This window comes from Heteronotia binoei, chromosome 2 (assembly GCF_032191835.1).
Source record: "Heteronotia binoei isolate CCM8104 ecotype False Entrance Well chromosome 2, APGP_CSIRO_Hbin_v1, whole genome shotgun sequence".
NCBI classification, from domain to species: Eukaryota; Metazoa; Chordata; class Lepidosauria; order Squamata; family Gekkonidae; genus Heteronotia; species Heteronotia binoei.
Genome location: NC_083224.1, coordinates 44766942 through 44784298, shown reverse-complemented (window position 1 = coordinate 44784298; position 17357 = coordinate 44766942). Strand labels below are relative to the sequence as shown.

The following is a 17357-nucleotide window of genomic DNA, read 5'->3' as shown; positions in this document are numbered from 1 at the left end:
CAACAATTCCAAAAAGTCAGGATAACCAAAGCAGTGTCCAATCCAAAACCCAGATCCAAAATTATTATAAAAATCATCACAAATGCAATGCCCCCATCCACACCTTCTTTTGTGCAGGGAACTTGGTAACTCTGAGTCCAACAGAGGGAGAAGATAGTGCACACACAGGAGTGTTTTCAGACCGTAGACCTCCATGATACCTGTTGTCTTCTGAATTGAGTAACCGGTCAATGCTGCCATGAAGAATTCCAGTCCAGATTTTGTATTTTTGTACAAAACAGAGCAACAAAAAATAAGGTCTTTGTTTTAAATCAAAGTTTGCTCATAAATGGTGATATTGCCTTGAATGGTCCCTGAACCGGATTATTGCTTCCAGTATATTCATATAGTCGGTAGGAACCGAATTTCACTGTTTCGGCTCTTAAATACCAGAATTTGAATTATTCCCCAAAGAATCTATTAGACAGGTCTGTCTCCAGTTTCTTCCTGAATTAAACAACATACTGAAATGTAACCCAAACATGACCCCAACTATGGGAAGGCACTTCTTGCTACATGGGACGGCTGCTCAATGTCTGCCAGAGAGTACAGTAATGGCAAATCTACAGCTTTAGCTGTAGTAAAGACTGTCACTCTTAAGAGTGAAAACGAGAGTCTTATAGCAGCTTTTAACTTTTTTTGTAACCTTCCCTTCTCTTCTTGAATAAAAAAACCCCCACCCCAAACAATTCCTGATATCACATTGGAGTCTTCATGGTATAAGTTAGTTGTACTTCAAGACACATCCGCTATAGCTAATGGCGGCGGTCCTGCAACATGCCTTCTAAAAGGCTGATGTCTTCAGCTAATTCTGTGACTTTAGCTTGGCAATCCAACAAGTTGTCCTTGAGTAGGGTTATTTCCTGAGAGTGGGCAGATAAGGTTTTGTTCATATGGTCCATGTAGCCCCACACAGTCCCTGCATTGTTCTCCAATTCATTTCGGATGCGGTCCAAGCTTCCTGTCACTGCACCGAGTCTGCCACACATGTCTTCCACCTGGGCCACACGGTCATCGAACTGGAGCACTTCCTTCTGCAGGTTATGAGCCACGTTCTTGCAGTTGCTCAGGTCATTGATGATCCTGGACTTGAGCCGCTCGAGGTCCCCTTTTAGGTTCAGGACACGCCTGTTGCTGAACAGTAGCTGGGAGCCTTGGTCACTGATCTTCTCTTGTATGGAGTAGACGTCATCCTCTATCTTGCGTTCACGCTTGTCTAGAGATGAGTTGACATGCAGTACTGTGTCTGAGTACTGGGAAACGGAATCCTTCAGACCAGTGAGGGATTTGCTCATTGTATTCAGATTGATTTTCAGAAGGGTGATCTCTCCTTGCAAGGCTCCCGATGACTCTTCCTCGATCCGTCTCTGAATCTCCAGAATGGTGGCATTCAGTTTCCGCAGAAGGTCAGAATTGCTGTCCATCCGAAGCAGCAGATCCTGGTTCTTGCTTTGGCAGTCTTCAATCTCCGTACGGAAGATCTCTACATCTTTGGAAGTAGATGTGCACCCCAGCGAGCAGGTGCTCTCCAAGGTGATCATCCGATTCTGTAGAATCTCCAGCTTCTCATTGGTTTCCTGCCTTACGGTAGCAAGCTCTCCCTCCAGGAACGGCATTACAGCTCCATCCACTCCCACTGTGGAGCTGATGTTGTTCACTTCTCCTACAATGGTCACGAACCTGTCTTCCAACGTTCTCATTTTGTCATCAAACAAGGTCCTCGTGCCATCCAGCTCTGACCCCAGAAGACCTCTCATAGAATCCTCCACAATGGAACAACAGCTTCCTGTTTCCCGCTCTGAGACATTCAGCCTGCTCTCAAGGTCCTCAAAGCGCCCTTCAAAGAGGCTCCCCAAGGTGACTGTAGAAAGTTCATTATCCAGTCTGGAGTGCAGATTTTTCTGAGACTCAGATATGCTGTGCAGGCCTTTCTCTAGGATATCCATCCGCTTGGTGAGGTAGTTCAGGTTGCTGCAGCAGCTTTCCACAACAGTAAGCCCTTGGATCTGGGTTTCCAGCTGAGAGATCTCTTTCTTGATCTCTAGCTCTTTGCCATCTAAGGTCTGCTGGAGGCGCAGGTTGGCAGCTTTCTCTTCTTCACACTGCTCTTGTACTTCCTTGATCCGATAATCACATGTGTTCTGGATGTTCACCAGCTTCTTCTCAAAGCCATCCAGCAGCTCTACCCGCAGATTGCTAAGCCTGCTGTCCACATACTCTTCAAGCATATCGATGGAGGTGAGGGGTGACGGCCGGGCTGAGTCCAGAAGATGCTTGATTTGTCCATCATGATCCAGGACCATGCCATGCACCTCATCCAGGAGATCAATCTTGGTTTTCAGTGCATCACTCACCTCGGTTACTTTGCTTAGGATTTCGCCCACCGGTGGATAAGGGGAAAGTTCAGCTTTGTCTGCAGCATCCACAATTCCATCAGGAATGACCCCAAATCCCATGGTTGAATCGGGCACACTTGGGCTGTTCATCAGGGATCCGATCATCTTACTGGTGTCCTCCTGGATGGCTAGCCGCAAGTGGTCTCCCAGGCCACTCACCATGGTGTGCAGGGTGTCATAAGACTGTGAGAGACGCCTGACTTCCTCCTCTAGCCGGTCTATACGGTCTCCAATCAAACCAGGCATTTTTCTACCTGTAAGCAACAAGAAGGAAATAGCAGTCATAATCAGTGCCAAGCAATGTATGTTCAGATGGGCACCTCCAGGACTCTCCTGTTCAGTGCACATATTGTAAACTGAAAGTACAGGAAGACAGGCACTTTCTTTGTGTTCTGATAGTGCTTTTGCAGCCATGTGAGCTGGTTCCATGCTTGGCATGCACTACAAAGAAAGACGTCACCCCTAGAAGTTCATGTATGCATGTTTACTAACTAGTATGTGTTGTGGAAAGTGCCATCAAGTTGCAACTGACTTACAGCAACCTCATAGGTTTTCAATGCAAGAGATGAACAGAGGTGGATTGCCTCTCCATCAATCATTGCCTGCATTTCCATAGCAACCTCAGCTTTCCTTGGTGGTCTTCCATTCAAGTGCTAACCATGACTTAGTCTGCTTAGCTTCCAAGATCTGACATGATCAGGTTAATAGACACATAGACGACTACAATCATAGAGTGGCGGGAAAACCAAAACATTGTATATATTCAACCTAATAGGTAAGCTGAATTGTAATGAAGGAGAAAATAAAATGACCCCTTTGGGGCTTGCTGTTCAGATTGGGCTTTGGTGTGGCTCTTGTGAAATACCTTATGCAAGATACCAAGTATCAATGAATAGTGCAGCCTCTGTCCATACACAGCTGAGAGCAGATCTATGTGAATTTACTGCATCAGGCATATTCAGTCTGGGCAGTCCTGGTGACTGTGTCTTAACATTTCAGTTAAATCCTTATAGGGCGGCTGATACTGTTGGGTTTCTGATGCAATTTCCCTTCCTGTTGTCATGAGTTAATTAAGTGTTTGTATAAGCATGCTGATGTTTAGCCAGTGAGTAGGTAGAGCCAATGAGAATGTTTGCACGTACTTCCTGCCAAGGCATATGCATAGTGACCATTGAGGGAGAGCCCTAATAGGCTAATCCATATATTTGGGTGGTGGTCTGAGGAAAACCATTTGGTCAGTTTTATTGCCCTTTGTGTTAAGCCCTTAGATCTCCATGCAGTTGAAGTTAAGACTCGAGAGAGTCAAGATGTAGACTAGAAGCTAGATAAGATAATGAATCCTTCTTTGTTTTCTAGAAATCCCAGTCATACCTTTTCCTCATTAGTAAAGTAAACTACTTTTATTCTTAAGCTAAACCGTGTGCCGGCTGTTATTTGTGCTTCTCTCCACATTACTCTGCTAATCGTATATCTAAACCCCAACAGATACCAGGTTCTGAAGAAGAGCCCTGCTGACCAGTGGTCCATCTAGTCCAACATCCTGTCTCATGTACTGGCCAACCAGTTCCTCTGGAAGTCCAACAACAGGGCATAGAGGCTGAGGCCTGTTATTTGCCTGCTGGCACTGGGATTCAGAAGGGGCAGTAATATAACACGTTGCTCCCTCATGATTCCTTGTGCCTATAGAGTGCTGCCCAATCCCCCAAAAGAACCTCAGAAGCCATTACTACTTATGGAACAGACTCTCCATGGGAAGAAACAGTAGAGGAGATCTCCTTTCATTATCCTCTTCATAGCCCCCTATTCTCACTGGAGAACTTTCTGAGGTTTGAGAATTCTTATCACTGTGTTAGTCTTTGCATTTCCAATTGATATTTATGAAACAGTCATTCATAGGAAATTGCAGAGAAGTGTTACCAGGTTCTGGGTCTGAGAAATTGTTTTTGTTAATATTTTTGTTCAGATTCCTTAATATTGCAATAATCTATTTTCAGATTACTTAAATTGATCAACACTTCCATCGGTTTCAATGTAAAATACACGCATAAAGGTAACTTGTCCTCAACCAAACTGGGACATAATTCTTAGGAAATGCGCCCCTCAACTAAGGAATCCTTAGGAGATTTCAGATAGATACAAAAAGACTCTGTGGTCTACAGGCAAGGAAAGGCATGCTATATTTCTAGTTTTAAACATCTCTTCTCTTCCCCCCTCTCCCTCAGCAGGGTTGAAATCCTCATATAGCCCTTACCCAAGCAAATTTCCCTGCTAAATTGCAGACAGAGAGGAGTAAGGGCCCCCTCTTTATTGGACATCAAAATTCCCCTTTGAAGAGACTCAGGGATGAGGCTTTCTCCATCCCTTCTCCCCACTGGGATCTCGATGTTTAACATGGATGGTCACTACTAGTTCCCTTCACTTCTGCTTTCTTATGCCTTCTTATGCTTCACTGCCTTGAGGAAACAGATTATTCAAGGCAATGGTAACTGAAAGTAGAGTGTAGCCACAGACACTTTGGACTAAATGACCCTGAAGGTCCCTTCCAACTCTATGATTCTGTGACACTATGGTGCTGCCAAAAGAAATGGCATGGTCAGTTTGAGCCAGGAAGTCTTCAGTAATTTTACTTGAGTTATTCTTCTGAGATTAATGAACCAGGTGTATTCAGGTCAGATTTGGATTATCTAGGTTCCAAATGCATATTCTTAGAAACTAGCCATCGAAGTTGGAAGGAGGAACTTATTTGCTAATTAGGTCACACCCCCTGACATCACCATTGTTTCACACAGGGCTTTTTTTTGAAGAAAAAGCCCAGCAGGAAGTAATTTGAATATTAGGCCACACCCTCTGACACCAAGCCAGCTGGAACTGTGTTCCTGTGCATTCCTGCTAAAAAAAAAAAAAGCTCTGATCATAAGGATGGTCTAAAAAGAAATTTCCATCACTCACCGTAATGATTTTTTGGTGGTCCTGGAAACGGATCAGGATGTATTTTGAGGTGAGGAGGAACTCTAGGACCTGGGAACATCTTTTGAGTAGGAGGCATCTTGGGACTGGTGTGCTGGGGCAGAATCCCTGGCTGGTCAGTCGGACTGTCATGGCATCCCTCTCCCATGAGGCCTGGGCAGCATCTCCATACTAATTCAGTCACAGTCTTGTAGCCAATCTTGTATCTGGGTCTGAAGAAAGTGCGATACCTTAAGTGTGATAAGAAATATAGAAAAAGATTAAGGGCTGACCATGTGGTTCTCAGCAATAATACCTAGGGCTTGGTTAAAACGTATGGGCCAATACAGTCATTATGGTTGAAACTGGGGTTCCACATAGCAGTCAGATCTGAGCTGAGAGTCCTCTACAATACTCCCATGCCTAGTGACCAATTCAGATCATGGATACAAGACATGTGGAAAAAAGACTTCAGTCTTTCCCCTGCACTATTTTCCTGTCCTGAAATGGTCTGGGGGAGGGTGCAGCTTGGACTGTTGGTGCTTAGGGGGCACAGTGGGAGGGCTTCTAGTGTTTTGGCCCCCCTGATGGACCTCCTGATGGCACCTGGTTTTTTTGGCCACTGTGTGACACAAAGTATTGGACTGGATGGGCCATTGGCCTGATCCAGCATGGCTTCTCTTATGTTCTTATGTAAAACCACAAGCATACATATGGCTTTTCCTAGTGGGCCAAATAATGCCCCCCTAGACCTTCAGGTCAGGAAGCAGTATAGGGAGGGGAAGCCTGAAGTCACACTGTGGGGAAACTAAGGAGAATCAACAACTCCTGTCTGGTTGTTGGGATACAGAATGGAGACCCTGAGCCCAATTTATGTACCTCATAATGTGTCAATTGACCCTGACCCTGTGTTAGTCTGATAGGTCTTCCAACACAATGTAATACATCTGGAACAGGAAGAGTATGTATGTCCATTTGTCCACATTCACACAAAATTTATACACAGAGTTAAAGTTGTAGGCAATGCTGTTATGTCCCCTTAAACGTGTCTTGAATGTGTCTTCACAGAAGTCTTGTTCAGTCAATCAGATTCCGTGGGTAATGAATGTATAGAGGTTGGGAAGCTAGGATCTTGCCCTCTGTTCTGATCCACCAAATCCATGCATTCTTCCAACCTCCTTTGCATGTAAGGTGAACACACATAGGCTCAGTGTGCTAGATCAACATCAAGATGATTTCATAAGAGGCTCAGCTCATGAGAATACAAGCAATTTGATCACAGTATGCTTGAATGCAAAACTTCACAGAAACCTTGCTCTGTAACTTACAGAAAGGGTTTTGTTCCACAAAAGCTTATGCCACTATATATTTAGGTACCACAAGGTCCCTTTCTAACTGGAACAGACAAATGCCACAGTTCTTCATTTTGTCCCAGTGATTCCTCTGGACAAAGGCTGAGTAGATAATTGGAAAAACAGAGGCAAACCTGGGATCAATGTACACAACATGAACACTGGTCTCTCCTTCAAACCAGTTCTGACTTGCCCCACCCCACCCCATGGTCAGAATCTAGCAAACATTTTCTGAGTCTTAAAACCATTCATTCTTCGTAGCACTAGGGGGCAGCAAAAAGCTAAAAGTTGCATGCCCAGCTTGCTGTTCAGGAACCAATCTCTCTTTGAACTTTGTGTTGATGGGATACAATAATAAAAATCTTTTCAATCTATCATGGAAGAAGCCAAAGCACTACAGCAGCAGCTGATGAATCACCCACAACCCATTGATCAGAGATGAGAGAAATCAGTTTAAAGAAAAGTGAGTAATTTATAAAAAAAAACATATTTTAAACTCTGTTTCTAAGGACTGGTGCTATGGCTGAACATCTGCTCAGCATGCAGAAGCACCCAAGTTCAACCTTCTGCAGAGGCACTGACAATCTGAGTAGACACTTCAGACCCTGATGGACCAGTGGCCTAATTCAGTATAAGGCAGTTTCATGTTTCCACACAATGAACTCCATGCATCTTTTTGGAAAAGTAAAGCAGCCTGCAAAGGCAGAATTGGCTATTAACAATCTAGAATCAGGGTGGCACACGGCGTCATTGCAGGAACCAGGAAACCCAGGGTTGGAATCCAAATTCTGCCATGGAAGCTTGCTGGATGATGTTGGGCCAGTCATTCTGCCTCGCAGGGTTGTTGTGAGGATAAAAACAGAGGAGAGGAGAGCCATGTTGTAAGCTGGATTGTGTCCCCATTGGGGACAATAGCTGGGAACAAGTATCTAAATAAATGAAACAATTGAACATCATCTATCAACCCTTCAAGATGCAGCATATTTCCTAAAGATCAGAAACAACCATCAATGACATGTCAAAACATCTGATCCTAAAATTTGCTGCCACCTGGAAACCAGTTGTTTTGGACTCCTTACCATGTGCTTGTCTCCTTTAAAACATGCACTGGTCTCCCCTTGTTATGCGAAGTCCTTTTGGTTGAGTTGATGCATTCATGCTTTACCATAAGAACATAAGAAAAGCCCTCTGGTCCATTGTGGCCAACCAGTTCCTCTGGGTGGGCAACAACAGGTCATAGAGGCCACAGCCTTCCCCTGATGTTCCCTCCTGGTTCTGGGATTTAGAGGCTTCTGAATGTGGAGGTCCCCCTCGGTCACCACGGCTAGTAGTTGCTGATAGACTTATCCTCCATGAATTTATCTAATCCCCCTTTAAAGCTGTTTATTCCTGTAGGTGCAGCAGGCAGCAAGCGATGAGCTGCATGTGTTTGGAAGCTGCAGCAGATCAAAAAGAACTGTTCTATCACCTGACATAGTGTGAAAGGACTTTCATATTGCTTGACATCAAATGCTATATTTTTCAATAGAGGCCGCTCACACTTTCAGCTGTAGCCTCTGAGAAACAAATCATCAAGAGACAAATCATCAAGTGCTGTCCTAACTAGATTTTCTTAGCGGTCCCATGGAATTTGCTCTTGCAACTTCAGGACTGCTGCATTTATGATCTGCTTTCTTAACACTTCTCATCCCTGCCTGTCTTATCTGCCTTGAAGGAGCACCCTTTCTCAGAGGCAAAACAAAGCAGAGACCCCCAGCTACCCCAGGTCTGGGCATGAGATAAGGCAGTGGTGTGCTTGCTTTCTCCAGAATGCTTACAGTCAGATTTTTATTTTCATTTTTTTTGTAACGCATACCCAATTGCGCTATGGTTTCATATACATATTTCAGGCTCTTAAGCTAATTTTTGACCTGTCGGTCTTGCAATTTGCCTCCAAAAGGCTCATGGTAATCCTACAGAAAATGTTGTGGATTAGACTATGCATAGATCTTAAAGATGCTTGGCTGTGCAATGCCCCATGCTTTGGAGTAATTAAATATGGCTGGGTCATGGTAGAAACACAGCAGCTGCATTTGCCATGTGACCGAGGCAGCATATCCACTCCATCTCTATGCCACTTTTGCCATGAGTATCATCCCCAAAGCATTGTTTCAGGCCTTCTGTTTAGGATCTAAAGCAGGGTCCCCATGCCTCTGCTGAGCAATTGTTTTTTTTTTTTTACAATGATGCCATCTTTGTTATTTTTCCAGTGAGCCGGAGGATGCTGGAAAAGGATTGGTCCCCGGCCACCTCCTTTGGGAAGCTGCCACAGAATTCTGCGCTGTACCAAAACTTGCTCTCGGCTTCTGTTTGTGCTCTCTCTGGCTGACCAAGAGGAGTGGGAGTGGAGACAGTTCCCTATGGAAGCCTCGGAGTTGCTGCAGTAGTTTGAAATGAAAACAACAGGCAGTGGCTGTAAAACTCAGAGAGCGGCAAAAGTGACCCAGCAGAGCCACTGTCAACAGCAACATTGGCGCCAGCTGTCACCCGGGCTCTCTGCGGACATCTGGGCCATGGCTGGCCTCTCTGTGTCCTGCTCTTGGCAGAGGATCAGGGTTGTAAAGCGAGGAAAAACTCTTGCCAGTCAAAGTGGGGAAGTGGCTGGCACCAGGGCGCTTCTGCTGTGCCACGCTGCCCTTATGTGCCACTTCCAGTTAGGAGTGGGGCTGCTTCTTTTCAGGAACAGCAACAACAGAATCCTCTCCAAGTATAAAAACTCCCCTCCGCATGTCAGCAAAAGGAAGTATTTATTGCAGCTGGATAAACATTTACTCGTGGCTGGGGGAAAAAATGCATCTCTTTCACAGCCTTCCCAGCCATATAGAAAGTTCATTTTGCAGGGCTGGCTTGGTTTAAAAAAACTAAAAACCTTCCTATATTGACCACGATGCTTGTTCCGAAAGGGTGGAGTCAAAGAAGGGGGAAGGATGGCTCATTCCTTCATCACTAATTGGCTGGTTGATTGAATATACAGCAGAGGAGCCACTGACCCACCTCTGCTGGGGACAACTGGGCTTCAGCATCAACACATTCTTCTAAGAATTGCACCCTTTTAAGGAAGATTGTCTTATTAACACATCTCAGCACAGTTAGAGTTTGGGGGGTGGAGGTGGCAGAGAGAGAGAGCGAGAGATGGCCCCTGCATGTATTACCAAGAATGATGCACTGCACCAAAGTTAGAAGGGCACAGGTCTCTGCAGTCAGAGTTCAGCACTACTTTGTCTCTCAAATAAAGCCGGGGCTTATGAGCAGGGGGATAGCCAGGATTTTAAAAGTTGGGGGGCTTTTTAAAAAGTGGGGGGGGGGCCACCCTTTCCCATCCACTGTGGGACTTGCTGCTTCTCAGAAGTTTTCTTCTGGCAAAAAAGAGAGAAAAAGCAGGCTGTGCCCTGGAAGCCAGCGCTTGTTTATGAGAAACACAGTGTTCCCTCTAAGCTGAGTCAGTATGTGCTAGCTCACAGTTTTTTAGCCATTGGCTCACACATTTTTGTCTTACCTCAGGAAAAATGGCCCCAGAGCAAACTAACTTATGCAGTAGCTCACAACATTGATGCCAGGAGCTAACAAAGTAAATTTTTTGTTTGCAAGACTCCACAGCTTAGAAGGAGTATTCCCTCTGAGCTGGGTGGGTGAGCAACCGCTCATTAACACAGGAAGCCCTACTCAGCAGCAAACTGGAGCCACGAAGGGTCTTCCACTGCCTGTTGCCCATTTTAAGAATACAGCTGTTATATTGTGCTCAGGATGTGAACTGCTCCACTAAGGGGGGAGGGGATTAGAGGGAACACTGTGATTCCACCATTACATTCAGCAAAGCTGGAAGCTGACCTCCAGCCTAAGAGGTAGAGTTGCCAACCTCCAGGTGGTGGCTGGGGATTTCCCTGAACTATATCTGTTTTCCATGCTACTTCCATGCTGTTTTCCCCTGGAGAAAATGGAAGCTTCAGATTTTATGGCGTTATACCCTGCTGAGGTCCCTTCTTTCCCTGAATGCCACCTTCACAAGGCTCACAGTACTTATAGTCCGCCTTCCTCACTGGGGCTCAAGACAGATTACCTAGTCAATACAATCAACAAAACGGCACATTCAATAAATAATGCAATAGGATTAGGATTGTTGAAGTCTGGAACCAACCAGAAATCTAAAAAAAAATAGAATTGGAACAGAGTGTAAGTATTAATACAACACATTAAACAATGCAAAAATTACATTGGAGGATCCTATTACAGTATGCTATGCACAGTGGTAACTTATCCCAGTTGCTTTGTAAACTATTTTTGCACAGTGCAATTTTATTACTTCTGTGGAGAGGCCCTCTTGAATAATTCAGTTTTGCATAGTTTATGGAATGCCAGGAGCCTTCATGGCCTTTTAAGAACATAAGGTCTCTGTGGTTTTTGGAAAAGAAGCCTCCCTGTTCACTGGCTTCATATTTCTCTCCACGACAAAGCACAAGTCCCAGTGAGGTCCCTGCCTTTGACTGTTGCAGCAAAAAACAAAAACATGTCTTGCGGCACCTTAACCAAATAACCTTTCATGGACTAGGGCTGGCTTCATCCAGGGCACAAAGCAAGCTGATACTCAACTAGCATATATATTATCCTTTGGATAGAGAAAAATAAGTTAGGGTCAAAAGGTCACATAGTACAAGGGGGGCATGGCTCAGTGGTGGAGCCTGTGTTTTGCATGCAAAAGGTCCCAGGTTCAACCAGTGGCATCTCCAGTTGAAAGGCCCAGGTAGGAGGTAATGGGAAAGGCCCAGAAACCCTGGAGGGCTCCCACCAGTCTGAGTAGACAGTATTGACCTTGATGGATTAATGGTCTGATCTGAAATAAGGCAGATGTGTTACTTCTGTGCAAGGCCCAATCATATACATTCAAGATAAGCATAACTGGTCATCATAGCACAAGACCCATTCATAACTTCCAGTGAACACATATACAATTTGTGTACAGTGTACACAAATTTTGCTTTATATGTACATTCAGTAATTCTCATTCAACACATGTATAGCTGAAAGAGTGACTGCAACGGCACATTTATTCTGGTGCCTGTCCCCAGTTTCATTTCTAAAGTGAGCATATATTGTCTCTTTGTTACAAACATGTACGCACATATGTGCAGGATATCTGTGTCTTCAGTTATAATGTGAACAGGGCTACACAGTCTTTCTAGACGTGGTGAGCTACACCCAACTCTTGTGGGGGGACAGGAATCCACTGTCTTTGCCGAGACTTAACGAGAGACTATCATGCTTCCTGCTGCATTCAAAAACCAGTTATTTCCTTTTATTTCTACTACAAAGCATGAGGTTTTGTAAAGGAAATCTTTCACCAGAAACAAGTCAAGGGTCTACTTTGATTGAATATCAGCCCAATAATGCAGTCCTTAAAGTGTCATTTTCTTCAACTGCCCCTTTCCTGCAGCATATACAAAGCTTATTAGGAAAATGAAATCAGTTCACTGCACTAGGACTTATTTTCAGATGTGTGACTCAGAAGTAACCCTCGGTGAAATCAGTAGAGCCTCTTCCTGAGTAAGCACACACAAGGTTGTAGTTTCACTGGAAGATCCTATCTTTACTTATTTTATTCTAAAAAGTATACCCTGTTTTTCTCCTCAGTGGGGACTCAAAGTGGTTTATCTCATAATTCTTTCCTCCACTTCATCCTCCCCAACCTCACCTTGTGAAGCAGGTGAGGCTAAGAGAGTGTGATGGGTCCAAGGTCACCCAGTGAGCTTCCATGGCAGAGAGAGAATCTGAATCCAGGTCTCCCAGATTCTAGTCAGAAGCTCTAGCCACTACACCACGCTGGCTCTTCTGTGCTATGCCATCTAACCAAGAGACTGCCTAACAATATGAACTTAGTCCTATTTTATCAAAATTTGGACTTAGGGGTCAAATATATTTTGTATACCTCACCTTTCTTCCCTCAGAAGACTCAAGGCTGTCTCTCACACAGCCATGAACTACAGCCACATCTGTTTAGACTCTGCAAGCAACTCAAGAAGAGCCCAATTGGACCAGTCCAGCAGCCTGTTTCCCAAAGCGGTCAACGAGATGCTTTCAGCATTATGTAGTGGTTAAGAGTGGCAGAATCTAATCTGAAAAACTGGGTTTGATTCCCCACTCCTCCACATGAAGTCTGCTGGGTGACCTTGGGCCAGTCACAGTTCTCTCAGAACTCTCTCAGCCCCACCTGCCTCACAAGGTGCCTGTTTGGGAAGGAGTGAATGTGACTGCAGGCTGCTTAAGGTTGAGAAAAATGGGGTACAAAAATCATATCCTTTTCTTCCTAGAACATCTGCAAGGAAGAATGCAATGCCCAAAGCCTTCCCTGAATGATGTCCCATAGCAAAAGGTGTTCATATTTGTGCCACTTACAACAGAGTTCCCATTTATCCATCTTGATTTCATAGCCATTGCTGGACCTTGACATGAATTTGATGGATCCCATTTCTAAAGCCATCTAAACCAGTGGCCATCCATACATCCCACAAGAATGAATTTTACAAGTTAGTTATGCATTGCCAGAAAAGAAGTACTTCAAGAAGCACACAATCATTCATTCATTCAAGGAAGTCTACATAGCACAAAAGCTTTCAGTCAAAATAATTTAAGAGGAATTGAAATACATGTGAATAATACACAGTCATGTTGCAAACAACTTGGGGAAATCATGAGATGGATCACACTCCAGGTGATTCTGGGTATAGCATAGGACCAAGGTGAACTTAAATATTTCAAATGTCAATGGAGTTTAGTTTCAGTGCGAGGTATATCAGCCTATGTGTGGGTTGGATCCCCAGGAGTTACATTTTGGGGCTGCAAGGGGGGCAGGGAGAGAAAGTCATATTCCACAGACAGAAATCTTTCCACCCATGGAAACGCTCTTCTGGATCCAATCCTGGTAATGTAAATGGCTGACGGGGTTTGGCATGGGCTCTGCTGTCCATACAGCTGGATCTCAGAGATTCCCCTGGAAAGAAAGTTGTCTGCTTTCTCCCAGGATACTTCTACTCTCCTGCTTCTGTATGTAATCAGGAGCATAGAAATCCACCATCTGGATAAACTCCATGACTACAATGAAATCCAAATTAAACATTTTTTCCCACTGATTTAAATGGTAATGTATAGGGGAATGCCTGTATCTATAGAATGTGAAAGATTTATGCTCTATGTGGGCCAACTTCCAACAAATACATGGTTATGTTGAGTTGTTTTTGGACTCTTGGCATTTGGCTTGTGTTGGATGCAGGCAGAAATAGAAATCCCTCTCATTTTTATGTTTGCAATATATGAGAGCATGCATGTCACTTAAATATGATGTGGGAAAGCAGAACTCTCAGCAGGAGTATGGGAAGCTGCTGCCTGCATCACCCTAAGTGAAGCAACACATACCATAAGCATCTGTCTCTCCCTCTGCTCAATTGCTTTCCATCATAGGGCTCCAAAGAGGCTCAACCTATTGACTTGTAGCTGTAAAGTTCATGGTACATGGACAATACATACAATGATTAAGTTAATGAAAGTTACTCACAGAGCTAAGAATTCCACTCCTCTTCCATCACCCCCAAACTACGTACTTAAAAGTGCAATCCTAAGCAGAGTTACACTCTTCTAAATCCATTGAAGTCAATGGTCCCAGAATAGCAGAAAATCTGTTCAGGTTTGCACTGTTAATCCTCAGTTCTAAATTGTTTGGGATTTCTTTGGTATCAAGTAAACAAAAGCAATGGCAGCGAGTAAGACTGTGGCACAAAGTCCACTGTGACATCACAGAAAGTCAGCCAGTAGCATGTAAGGTGGCAGGGTAGGTAAGGAAAGAAGATTTCACAAGAGAAAGGGGGCGGGGTTTAGTGGGAACTTTGTGGTTACTTTGTATAATGGATAATCCCCCAGGTATCTCAGAGGCAACTTTTCTGCAACCATCACCATGCTATAGCTACATCCAAGCATGTACTTACAGGACTTTTCCAGGACATTTTGGTCCCCAGCTGCACTTGTGATATTCTGCTTTCACATAGCTCTCTGCCCCATCCTGAAGGGTGCAGGTCACGTTCCTCTGCACCACATATGCACAGTAGTTCCTGCAATGGAAACAAAAGGAAGAGATAGTCAAACTCATGACTGGATCTGCTTTTCTTGCGCTTCTGAAAACTCCAGGCCAGACTTAGTCTGAAATCATCCAGGTTTTGACAATGTGACCACTGCTAGATGGAATTGGCTAAAGGGTTCCTTCAGACAGTTCGTTCATTTGGAATAATTAACTAGCTGGTAGCAGTGACCTGGAAAATTCACAGGGAAAGAGTGCAGAATTTGGACACAGCCCACTACCAAGGTAGATGCTGAGCTATCTAGGAAAAGATCATAACAAGTTAAGAGTTGCCTGGGTGACGCAGCAGGGAGTCATAGCATGGGTTGTGCGGTTGTCAGGTAGAAACATCCCAGGGAACTACCATTAATGCTTCCTTAAATGGATGAAACTGGAATCTCATCTGCTACTTCTCTAGCATTTAGTATCTGCATAGACCTGTGTGCAAATTTCAGCACAGGCACAATTTTAACTAGTAGAACTGGGGGCTGAGGAATAGAGACTACTGGTGGTTGTGTCAATAACAAAGGAATGTCATACATTCAGTTAACAAAGAAACAAATACTGTGATGGGCTGACTAACAATATTTTAAAAAAAACATTTAAAAACCTTTTTAAATTGTCTTTTTATACTTCATATTATAACAGAGGTCCATCCTCACATTTCAATATCACAAGAAAGGTCCTATGAGCGCCCAAATGTAGGCTCATTTAGTCAATGGACTTCCTCAGGAGTAATCCTTCCTAAAATTCCTCCAGGGTTACCAGCCTCTCGTAACAACTCAATGTAAATGCTCTTCCGCAACATCTTCTACGTCAGGTTCTCTCATCCACTCAATGAAACTTAAGTGCATATATTTATATTTGGAGCTTAAGCCAGTCCAAACTTATTCTTTTAACCAGATGCACAAGCCTTCTGGAATTTGCTGGCCTTTATAGCTCTCTACAATATATTTATTAGAAGCAAGCTGTTCTTTTAGATGACCAATTGCTCTTCTACTCTCTATATTTATTTATTTAATTTTAATTTCGAGAAAGCCATTCTTTTGACAGCAAATTATCTGAAAGCCACTTAAGTGTATGATTTTAAGCAGGCCAGTCCTGTGCCTCTACTGAATGCAGAAACCTCTTAGAGTCTACTGGCAATTCAGTAACAGCAGATCCAATAGCTTTTTCCCCATAAGAAGCAAATCTCATTGCTTGATAGTGTAGGCACTGCATTAAGTCTGTTCTAGTTGTACGATCCACTGTGATATCAGAGCAGGATCAAACACCCACTAGGTTAGTTCATGAGCAGGAATCTCATTCTTCATCAAGCAGGTCAGTTGTTTGTGAGTATCTCACACCTGTTCAGCAGGTTACTTTCTGTGTATTCAAATGGTAGAGGATAGTGCAATCAGCAGCATTTCAAGCAGAGCTAGAAAAAGTACAGAGCAGGGCAACCAAGATGATTAGGGAGTTGAAGTACCTTCCCTAGGATGAAAGGCTGAAAAGATTGGGACTTTTCAGTTTAGAAAAGAGACAACTAAGTCATCCAGTTAAGTTGATGGGCAGTAGGTTCAGAATGTATAAAAGGAAATACTACTTTACACAGAGAGTGATTAAAATGTGGGATTTGCTGTCAAAGGATGTAGTGATGGCCACAGCAATAAAAAAAACTTTTAAAAGGTGATTAGACAGATTCATGGAGGATAGGTTTATCAATGGCTATTAGCCATGGTGACTGAGCAGAACCTCCACATTCAGAGCCACCAATCCTCTGAATTACAGAGTCAGGAGGCAACATTAGGGGAGGACCTCAGCCTCTGCCCCCTGTTGTTGGCCCTCCAGAGTAACTGCACGAGACAGGATGCTGGACTAGATGGACCACTGGTCTGATCCAGCAGGGCTCTTCTTCTGTTCTTATGTGTGCACACACTCATGGACGTAAAGGGCAGTCCTAGTTCTACCCCTCACACACAGGCATGTTGTCACTGTATGCCATTCAATAGTCAATGATTTAAAAGAAAGAAGAGAAGAAGAAGAGATTGGATTTATACCCCACCCTTTGCTAGCCAAAGGAGTCTCTGAGCAGCTTATGATCTCCTTTCTGTTCCTCTCCCCACAACAGACACCCTGTGAGGTAGGTGGGGCTGCGAGAGCTCTCCCAGAACTGCTCTTGAGCAGAACAGCCTTGAGAAAATTTGCGAATGACCCAAAATCACATCAGCAGGTGAATGTGGAGGAGTGGGGAATCAAACCCAGTTCTCCCAGATAAGAGTCCACACATTAACCACTACACCAAACCAGTCAGTCAGTCAGTCAGACCAGCCGGTCAACCAGTAGTTATGAGTAAGCTGTGTTCTTTTAAAAAAAGTTGTACCATTTGGCTTTTGTCTGGTATATCTTACCAATGCCACTTTGCACATGTACATTTTTGTACAGCCTTATACAGGAGTAGTTTTGTAGGAATATAAGTGGTGGAGTTCATTAGCATAACTCATTAGC

The 17357-nt window shown here is 43.9% G+C and overlaps 1 protein-coding gene across 1 annotated transcript in view; it reads right to left on the bottom strand.

Annotated features, from left to right (window-relative positions):
- Window positions 1–474: 474 nt before the first annotated feature.
- EMILIN3 (elastin microfibril interfacer 3) overlaps window positions 475–17357 on the bottom strand; it is a 30128-nt gene continuing 13245 nt past the window's right edge. The window contains exons 2-4 of the mRNA XM_060230913.1: window positions 14743–14865; window positions 5385–5632; window positions 475–2689 (exon numbers count right to left, since the gene is read on the bottom strand). Coding sequence (XP_060086896.1) covers window positions 795–2689; window positions 5385–5632; window positions 14743–14865 — 2266 coding nt within the window. The 3' untranslated portion in view covers window positions 475–794. The remainder of the gene's footprint in view (window positions 2690–5384; window positions 5633–14742; window positions 14866–17357) is intronic.